The sequence below is a fragment of the Chrysemys picta genome, chromosome 21 (assembly GCF_011386835.1).
Source record: "Chrysemys picta bellii isolate R12L10 chromosome 21, ASM1138683v2, whole genome shotgun sequence".
Classification (NCBI taxonomy): Eukaryota; Metazoa; Chordata; order Testudines; family Emydidae; genus Chrysemys; species Chrysemys picta.
This window is the reverse complement of record NC_088811.1, coordinates 3,428,393-3,438,688: the sequence shown is the minus strand read 5'-3', so window position 1 is coordinate 3,438,688 and position 10,296 is coordinate 3,428,393. Positions and strand designations below refer to the sequence as shown.

Here is a 10,296-nt window from a genome sequence, read left to right as displayed (position 1 = left end):
TACCCACTTCTGATAGAGTGAAGTATAAATTGATCAGGCTAGAATAGTGTCTTTGTGGCACAGAGTTGTGTTTTTACATTTGGTGAAACACTGGTCACAACATGCGTATCTCCTCTTCTCTCTGGAGAGGTCTCTTTTTTCCCCATGTACTTGCTTCTCTCTCTCTTCCACCACAACCACTGCTCCAAGTAGCATTAGGTTATTAGTACAAAAATACCATCTTATTGTTCAAAGTGGGGAAGTTTTACTATATACAAAAAAAAGTGAGTAAAACTCAGAAAATAAGCATTCAGCATTGCTGCTATACACTGAGCAGGTGCATTTTTAAAGCAGGGCTATGGCAGTCCGAATAGTTACCTGTCCCCGTTAATTTTTAAACATATACTACTTTATACAATCAAAACAATTGAACAGTAATCTGTAACTGTTTTAATACCTGTAAATAAATCTACACACACTCCAGGATGACATTTTTGGAGATGTCATAACAAATGAAGATCCTGTTCTTGCCCTGCTGACAACTGTAATGTGGTCTATAAAGCATGTTCCCTAAATAATTTAACATCACCCTTCAAGATGCTATTAAAAATACATGTTATTCCACCCGAATAGACACTTATGAGGGACATTGGTTCACAAATAAATCCCCAAAAGCCTGAAGGATAAAGGTATAGGGATTACAGCAAGATTTAGTTGTTAAAAATCATAATCACACTATTTAAAAAAGTTGAATGCCTTTATATTACTGCATTAGAAAAGAGGAAAAGCAGTAAGACATTGCTGGTAGCAATAGCATATCAGATGAAGTGAAAATAAGAGAATGAACATACCCTATACAATTCATTCAGCTTTTATGTGGCTGCTTAATAGGCAATAGCTGTAGAAATGAATATTTATATAAGCCATCTGCCGATAGGTTTCCTACTTTTCTAGAAATTCGGAGAGCAAGTACTTAAAGTTTCAAAAATATAGATCTGGAAGCTTATTGCCTAATAACCACTTCCAATGAAGTGTTACCAACGTTAGATTAACTAATAATTTTCATAAAGTCATTTGAAGCTACCACCTGGGAAAATCAGGCAGACCGACCTTATTCCATACTTCCAACACCATTCATCTAGTAATAAATTGCTGAAGAAAGCTCAGAGATTAGTTTTTACTCCTTGAGCATCAACAGAATTATTTACTGAGCTCCCATCAGTGTAAACCAACTGAAGAAAACAGTAAGGTTACATGGGTATAAGTGAGGGCAATATTTATCCTACAGTAGCTTTACTGCTGGTAATATATGAGAAAGAAAGAAAACCGAGCTTATATCTCAGATGGCAGGTGGAGGTTGTTGAACAGGCAGAGAGTAAAGCTCCCATACTTGTTCGTAAAATAAGCACATCTGGTCATCTAGAGACAAAACATAGAACCCACACTGACATTTGTACAGGGCCAGTTTTCCCAACAGAACCGCAATTTAAAGGTTTGTAAGTAGAATTGATTAGTTTCAGAAGTGAACAAATGGTGTAACACTAAACATAAGAAATACATGATGGACTCCCTCTTAGGTATTGGGTACTAGCAGCTTACTTACTAGGCACCTATGAAGAACACCATACAATAATAACACAAGTGTGTTAGTCACATTTTGCTTTTAAGATTTTTCTGCTTTTTAAGAAAATAACTGTTAGCCCCACGGTGACTTGTGTTGTATGCACTCAAATTTACATAATGCTCGTTAGCTGTTCCTCTTCACGACAAAGAGATAAAGTAAAATTGCTTCGTTTATTAAAGCAACCAGTCCTTTAATTCTATTAAATTGTTTAATTCTGTTAAATCAGTAGCTGTGGCTTCTAAATCCTGCTGACTTCACACTTCCACATTCACTAGTAAAGGCACTTCACTCTCTTCCACACTCAGCTTTGGGTTTTGTCTAGGATTCCTATAGAAATAGACAGTTTCTCTCTAAGAAAGGCACTTGTAGAAAGATGTCATGCCAGTGACATGTGATGGGTAGGATAGCTAATTATAATAGGATCACTAATTATTTTAACAGACTTATAGAAAAATAGACAATTTAACAACTTAAAAAAGTTATCTTTTTTGCATTCTGTGCTTAAAGTGCATCATCGTCGTCATCATCTTCCTTTGCAATGAAGTGCAGCTTTCTAAGTTCCCGCCTGCTCATTGTGGTGCACGCGACTGCAGCTGCTGGGAGGTCCTTTAAGAAAGAGAATTTATTAACAAAAGCCAGCTGCTGTAGCAACCAAACAGCCCTTCCATACAGACAGTTCACATTACTATATACAGGTTCCACAACTGGTATATGCTAGACATTAACATATCCCTACTACAGCTGACTGTGTTCACATAGATCTTAAGTATAAGCAGAAGCAGTCTGAGGTGAGCCTTCTCAAACTACTCATGTGAGCTCATGCTAAGAGCAAAAAAAATCTGCCTTAGCGTGTGGTGCTTGCTTTCTTTTTTAATACTTGGGGGGGGGGGGAGAATTATTGGGCTAAGTGCTCTACAAACAAATCCACACATTACCCCGTATGATGGTTAAGTATTATTCCTCATTAAACAGCTGGGGAAAAAAAGATTATGTCTTGTCCAAAATTACAATGCGTCAGTGGTGGATCTGGGAAAAGATCTCAGAATCCTGTCCCATACTCAATCCATTAGTAGAGCTGGTGGGAAATTTCTGTTCTGTGGGAAAATTCTCAAAAATCCTGATTCAGAAACATTATTTTGCAAGGGAAAAATGTTTAGTTTTGGTTGTTACATTAGAATATGAAAGATGATCTTATTTATTATATTATTAAAATATAATAAGTCAAAAAATTGACATTATTGAAATGAAACATTTTACCTTATCAAAACAAAATGATAAAGCTGAAAAAACATTTAGACATTTTCCTTTCAAAATCAAAGTTCCTGCGAAATGTTTCAATTTAGATGAAACTGCTTTTTTTTTTTTTTTTTTTTAAAACAGCAAACTGTTCAGTTGAAAGATTTTCAGCCAGATGTATCCAATAGCTCAGGATGTTTCTCTAATAGATTGTCAATACTGGTCAAATTTGCTTCAAGTTTTGGCACCACTCTAACATTCTTTGGACATATAGACTAAAAGCTAGAAAGGAGTTCATAAGAGCAAAATTAAAACAACAACAAAAACACACTTCAAAGTTTTATTCTTCTAACCTGCATGAACTCCATATTTCCAAAGAATCGGTCCACTGGCATTGGCTGGTTACTGTCCTCATCTAAGAAAGCACTATTATCCAATTGTATTGGTTTCTTCTGGAGATCCACAGTCTCCAGCCCAGACTCATCTGAAAACGCAGTTCCACAGCTGCTCTCCTCTTCCACATTTGGGATATGGTTTTGCAGGAAAGTTTCATCTTCCTCTTTCTTTGGTGGGCAGCTATTTCCCTTCAGTGCAGATGGTTTTATGGAAACATCATCATCATTCCCCTGTATCTCTTCATTAATCTTTGGAGCACTTCTGCTTTTACTCTGTAAAGGCTTCATATTGGGGTCAACTGAATCTCCCAAATGTTGATCCTCATCAGACGTTTCCGTTGGTTCTTTCAGAAGAGGAACACTTCCATTTCCAGATACAAGTTCTTGTAACTCCAGTTTCACTAGACTGGTTTTTTCACATTTTAGCCTCTTTGAAGGGCGTCTGTCAGTTGCTTTGTGTGAAGAAGCCTATCACAAAGAAAGAAGATGTAAGGTCTACTTCAAACAAACTTCACTAGACAACATTGGTGACAGGCTGGATATGAAGCTGAACGGCTTAATGAAGTGAGCACTGGGTGTTTTTTAGGGGGCTGCAGTTTGACCCAAAGCTACATGCCTAAGGAAAGTTGATTTTATGATAAACAGTGGGTTTAAAATTTGACTCAATTACATTTCACAAAATTACAAACAAACAATTACCATTTGGAATCCTCTTCCCATGGAAAGCACAGAACTAATGTAGCATGTAGATAATCACCCATCATATTTTTCACAATATTCTTCTTGATAGTTACCATAACAAAATTAACTTTATACACTTTAAATTATGAGATCGCTATTATATAGGAATTCACAAGACATACATACACACATGGTTTACCACAGTGCACTTTATGCTGTGAACAACAAATCTGGAAAACTGACTCCACAGTATATAAACTTGTTCCCTTGACTGTGTTTTTTGCATGGCCATATAATCAAATAATGTAAATATAGTGAATTTGAAAAAAAAAAATTCTTTAACAAATTCTCAAGCTAAATCTATCACACTGGTAGCTCATTTTGTAGCTGTTTATAATTAGATGCAAAAAAAAAAAAAACCCTTCCTTGCAGTGTTTAAACAGATTTTAAACCTCAGAAGAATTGTGGTTCCCACAGCAGCCATAAGTAGGCCACATTGCACATATATTAACATTAAAACCCTATACAGACCCTATACAGAAAGTAAGTGATAATGATTGCTGGGGAGGACACATTTCCTAGTAATTAGTGACTTGCTGAAGGAATGGAGTCATTAACCTCACCAAGCTTATGCTCCCTATACTTCTGTTAGTCTCAAAGGTGCCACAGGACCCTCTGTTGCTATTAACCTCACCAGTCATTAATCGATCAGAAAATGCCTTAACTATTCATTATTGCCATTATTAACCATGAAACTATAAGTTTAAGGAAAAATAAGTTACCACTTTATAAACTACAAGATAAAACTGCATATTATTATAGTTTTTTTTTTTTTTAAATATACAGAACAGGTTAAATGCCAGTACAGTAGCCAACAGGAAGGCAGAATTTCACTTCCAGTGTGTTCCACTATAGTATGCTGTTGTTCCTTAGAACCATTTCCAAGGTTTTATGATACAAAACTTGGACAATTCAACCTTAGTATAGACATAATATGCAAAAAACTTGTTTTTAGAGTGAAAAGAAAAAGATGCCAGTGCATTTATTTGCATGTATGCACTGCTGGTTGCATGTTTAGAAAAAACATACACCACGGCCACCCTGATATCCTGAAATAACAACCTGAGGAATCAGAATTACTTATTTCTGATCTGGAGTACCTCAAATTACTGATACATCCACAATAACAAGCAGAAATGAATGTTCCATATGTCAATATATTAAATGTTCATCACTATATTTATTTATATAGCTAATAAAGGCATGTACGTTATGCATGTTTATTTCCATCTCCCTTGCTCTCGGGATAATCATGTACATTAACTAAAGTTTAGCTGTAGCCATGTCAGTCCCAGGATGTTGAAGAGACAAGGTGGGTAAGGTAATATCTTTTATGGGACCAATTTCTGTTAAATGGTCCCTTACCATTTAGCTGTGACACTCTAGAGCAGGAATCGGCAACTTTTGGCACGCGGCCTGCCAGGGAAAACCACTGACAGGCCGGGCCAGTTTGTTTACCTGCCATGTCCACAGCTTTTGCTGATCGCAGCTCCCACTGGCCGCGGTTCGCTGTCCAAGGCCAATGGAGGCTGCGGGAAGGGCGGCCAGCACATCCCTTGGCCCATGCCGCTTCCTGCAGCCCCCATTGGCCTGGGACAGTGAACGGCAGTCAGTGGGAGCTGCGATCGGCCGAACCTGCGAATGTGGCAGGTAAACAAACCGGCTCGGCCTGCCAGGGGCTTACCCTGGCGGGCCGTGGGCCAAAGGTTGCTGATCCCTGCTCTAGAGTACCTTTCCCAGACCTGAAGAAGAGCTGTGTGTGGCTCAAAAGCTAGTCCCTCTCACTAACAGAAGTTGGTCCAATAAAAGATATTATTACAGAGACAAAGGGAGTGAAGGAACTAAAAACATATTTTGCACAACATATTATTTTCATGGCCTTAATAAAAGTCAAAACATCCCCTATATCATATTCCAAAACAGCTCATTGCAAAATGAATTTACGTAACATTTTAAAAACATTTCAGAAAGAGTGAAAGTCACAGGTTTTTCCTACCAGACACACTGTTTTAGTAGATTTGCAAAGATCAACCTCTTGATGAGATGAAGACTGGGTTGCTGCGTTGTTTCCAGCCTTCTGGCGTGCTGAAGATGGCACTCCATCTGCAAGCTAAACCAGATGCAATTTTACAATGCAGAAAGGATGTGGGGGGTCTTGTTAAATCTTTAGCGGTAGAAGCATCCATCCGAGCAACAAGGACTCTCCTAAAGTATCACGGTGTGCACCCAAACGATCGTGACACAGATCCCACAGGAATGCAGGGCAGACCGCTTAGGCAGAATCCGCTCTCCATTACGTTAGGCAGGAGGTTCGACTCCTTAGCACCTGGGAGAAGTTCGCACCCAAACTCGAAAGTGGTTAGGATTAGCATGAGAGATCGGGACAGGAACAAGGCGGCTTCTGCGGTGAGGGAGGCAGGGGGGCCACAAAACCGCAGCGCCACAGACCAGCTTTAACCTCTGCCCAGCATCCCCAGCAGCCGCTCCCATCAGGGGAGGATGTGGGGATGCTCTGGGGAGCAGTCTAGGGGCCACTGTGGGGGGATGCTGGTTGGAGGACAGTCTGTGGGGGTACTCTGTGGGGGGTTGCTGGTTGGGGGGGCAGTCTGGGGGAGCGCTGGTTGGGGGGCAGTCTGTGGGGATAAAGGGTGCCGGGGGGGGGCGCTGGTTGGGGGGCAGTTTGTGGGGGGAGGCGCTGGTTGGGGGGCAGTCTGTGGGGGCGCTGGTGGCACTGGTTGGGGCAGTCTGTGGGGATAAAGGGTGCCCGGGGGGGGGGCGATGGTTGGGGGGCAGTCTGTGGGGGGAGGCGCTGGTTGGGGGCAGTCTGTGGGGATAAAGAGCGCACTGGGGGGGCACTGGTTAGGGGGCAGTGGGAGGGAGGGCGCACTGTGGGGAATGGTGGGGCGCTCGGGGGAGGCTTTGACCGTGTAGCCCCCACCCCAGGGGAGCGTGACTGGCCCGGCCAGAGCAGGTGCGGTGCGGGCCGGGCTTGGGCGCTCCTCACCTTTCGGGTCCTCATAAGACGCCCAGGAGGGGACGGCTCTGTCCGGGCGCCCCCAGCTCCAGCCGCCTTCCCCACACCGGCCGGCGCCCCGCCGCTTCCGGGACGAGCTCGGACGTCGCCCACCCTCGCGCACACGACACTACGCCACGCACGGAGCGGCCGCCATCTTTGTGATGGGCATTCTGAAAAATGGCGGGCGGCGAAGGGCGGGGGAGAAAGACAAAGAGCAGGCGCCATCTTTGTGAGGGGCGCTTAGCGCACGGGGAGGGGGAAGAGTTCAGACGCCATCTTTCTGAGGGGCACTAATAGGGGCGGGGCGAACACAACCGCCATCTTTGTGAAGGGCACAGCCCTCCTGAGCGCGTGGGAGCTCTGTATAATAAGCAGGCTGGGCAGAATGCAATGTTTTGTGTAAAGGGGGGGGGGGGAGTCGTGTTGCTGTTCAGTTTAAAGCATTTTCTTCTTTTATATCAATTTAAGTTTTCACAGTTGCATAAAATTGGGGTTTTTCCAATTCCTATAGATTTGTCAGTTGTGGGAAATCGGGGGCAGGGGCCAGAGAATAGTCAATACAGTCCAGGCTGAGATTCAAGAAGTTGACGCTTTATAGCCTTAAACAGAAATTGTCAACACACATGTCAAAATATGCAAAGGGAATGGCCTTAAATCAAACTCCCTTACATTCTCAAGCAGCATTTTTCTTACTTTGCCTCTCTGTACATTTCCATGATTATTGATGGGAATATTTTTCACCAGTTTCTGTGTGGATGGTGAAAACATTGTTTATCCATAAAAATCTATTTTTCCAACCCTAATTACGTGCAATTTGATGGGGGTATTCTTCTCCACAGAAGTTCCCATGGCTAGGCTGGGCAATCATGTGCCACAGAGAGATTAAGTCACTATTGCCAATCACAAGCTTTAAGAAATCACGAGGCAGCCTTGCCTACTCCAAAATAGTCACAAGGTTGGCTTAAAAATCATGAGATTTCAAAGATAATGATTTTGCAGTTTGACATGATATTTGATACCATGCTTTTGCTGCCTTGTGTTGCCATCTGGTGGGAGTCTTGCAATGACTAGTATTTTTCATGAAGCTCTAGTTCTTGGACTCATGGGAGTATGTGGGAATCTCAGCTTTAATTTAAAATACAGTAAATTTCTAGTTCCTTGCGGTTGTGAAGAAAAGATTGAAAATAGGACCCTTAAAAAAACTCAAAGCCCAGAAAGCAAAAAGAACCCCACATTTATTGTTTTAGAAAAAGTCATGATTTTAAACTAATCTCATGATTTCTGGGGCTGCACTCATGCTGTTTGAATGCCTGATGTTGCAATATTATGGCTAATGTTTCACATTTCTGGGATGAGGGCAACAGGGGCGTATGTGAGGGAAAGTCACTTCATTTACTATGAGATCCTTTCAGCTTCGTCTTGCTCTGACCTTTGCTTTCTCAGAAATGTGGCACACCTGCAGAGCCATTGATCTCAAATGTCCCTCCTCACAAGGGAACATCACTCATTTTAGTGTTAAAGTTACTTATACCCTTCTCCCTTATTGTGACAGAAACTTTTATTATGGACAATTATTTTACATCAGAAATAAAGAATCTGGAAACTTGTGCTATCAAAAGACTGATTACAACATGATGGAATCCTGCAGCGTTTGAAATTGCCTGAATTAATAATTTTGGTATGTTCCGCATTTTGGGTCTGTGTCACATTTGGGCCTTGGCATGGAGAGTTTGGAGGAGACGGAGGAAGGAACACATGCATCTTGAATTTCTTCCTTCACTGTTCTCTCCTTTCTATAATGGTTGTTTTCATCAAAAAACATTGTGGGAATCACACAGAATCCCCTTTCTGAAAGGAGGGAGAACAAAGAAGAGCCATTCTCCTTGCCAAAAGTTTGCAAACAAACTAAAAGGTTATATTTTGGGAGATAATTCAGGGCATAAAAAGAGTTTTAAAGTGGATATAATAGTAAAGGGGCAAAATTCTCCTCTGCATGCTGGGTCTCTAGTGCACATTTTGAATGTGGAATAGCAATTGATGCTAATTATGGGTAGAACATTCACTGGAGGCTGGCAGTGCAGCTGGGAGAAGAGAATTTTGCCCACAGACAGGACTATGTTAAAATCCCCTTTTTATAAAAATGAAGAATCTTGCTTCAAGTTGCTCCCCAATGGGCTGAGGTTTGGAAAAACCCAAATTTTGCCTTCTCTCTCTCTCTCAGTTATAAACATTACAGATCCTTTCCCTTCCCACTGCATCTCCTTTCTGTAACTGTAGTTTGGTTTATAATATGTTCAGTTAGGGACTTATTCAGATTTGCCTCTCAGTTCATTTTTGCCACCCACAGGGAACAAAGTATGTTAGTAACTCAAATCTCTGTTTAACTTCAAGGACTCCAGTGACACCAATGATAATACAGTAGATGAATTTATGTGAAGCAAGGAATGAGACATCTGCATTTAAATATGTAGTTATTTTTTTAATAAGGATTATTTAGTATTTTATCATTTCAAGTAATTATTGGTATCTGTGGTCTGTAACTGATCGTGTAACAATACCCAGAGCACATGTTCTGGGAAAGAGTTGGAGCCCTATCCAATGGAAGCTATTGACTTCAGTGGGTTCTGGATTCAGGCCTTGGTGCATGCACATCTGTGAGTGTCACACTAAATTGCACATCTGCTTTTTGTTGGTTTAATGGATCAAGAATTACATGGAAACTTTTATTGCTATGTCACCAGTAGAGTAACAGTGCAGTACAATACCATAATTGTGACTCTGAAGTGACAACTGACCAGATTAAAGGCCTGAGAGCTGAATTCTTCACAGGGAACTTTTCACACATTTGTAGATTTCAAAACCATACAAACATTCATCAGTGGTTTGATGTTGTTACCCACCTTTCTTCTCCAAGTCCCTATTGCTCAGGGAACAACTCTTGTCCACACCTCTCAGCCTTAAAAAAATGAACAACAACTTATGTTTTAGAAACAAATGGCAACAGTTTAATGTTTTACCTATGAGAAAATTCAAATGAGACATTTTTCTCAGCAGCATAAAGTTCTCACAGTTAAACTGAGGTTGAGAGACATGCCTGTTACGTTGTTCTGCAATTTCATGCACTGCTCAAGGGTCCTTCTGTGCTTTTGTTCTGTAGCTGAAGTGTAATTCATATCCTCCTCCAAAAGCATCCTAATGTTCTCTATTCCCTTACAGAATTGTCGCTTGCAGCCAAGCAATACAGACGATTGTTTTTATTATATAGTGAAAATGTATACCCTGCTTTGTAAACACACCAGGACCAA

At 41.2% G+C, this 10,296-nt stretch overlaps 1 protein-coding gene across 1 annotated transcript; it reads right to left on the bottom strand.

Annotated features, from left to right (window-relative positions):
• Positions 1 to 414: 414 nt before the first annotated feature.
• Positions 415 to 7,262, bottom strand: C21H1orf174 (chromosome 21 C1orf174 homolog). The gene is made up of 4 exons (XM_065575110.1): positions 6,980 to 7,262; positions 5,972 to 6,085; positions 3,193 to 3,702; positions 415 to 2,209 (listed from the first exon to the last, which is right to left on the bottom strand). The coding sequence occupies exons 1-4, from the start codon at positions 7,214 to 7,216 to the stop codon at positions 2,105 to 2,107; spliced, it is 966 nt and encodes a 321-aa protein (XP_065431182.1). The 5' UTR covers positions 7,217 to 7,262; the 3' UTR covers positions 415 to 2,104.
• Between the last annotated feature and the right edge of the window lie 3,034 nt (positions 7,263 to 10,296).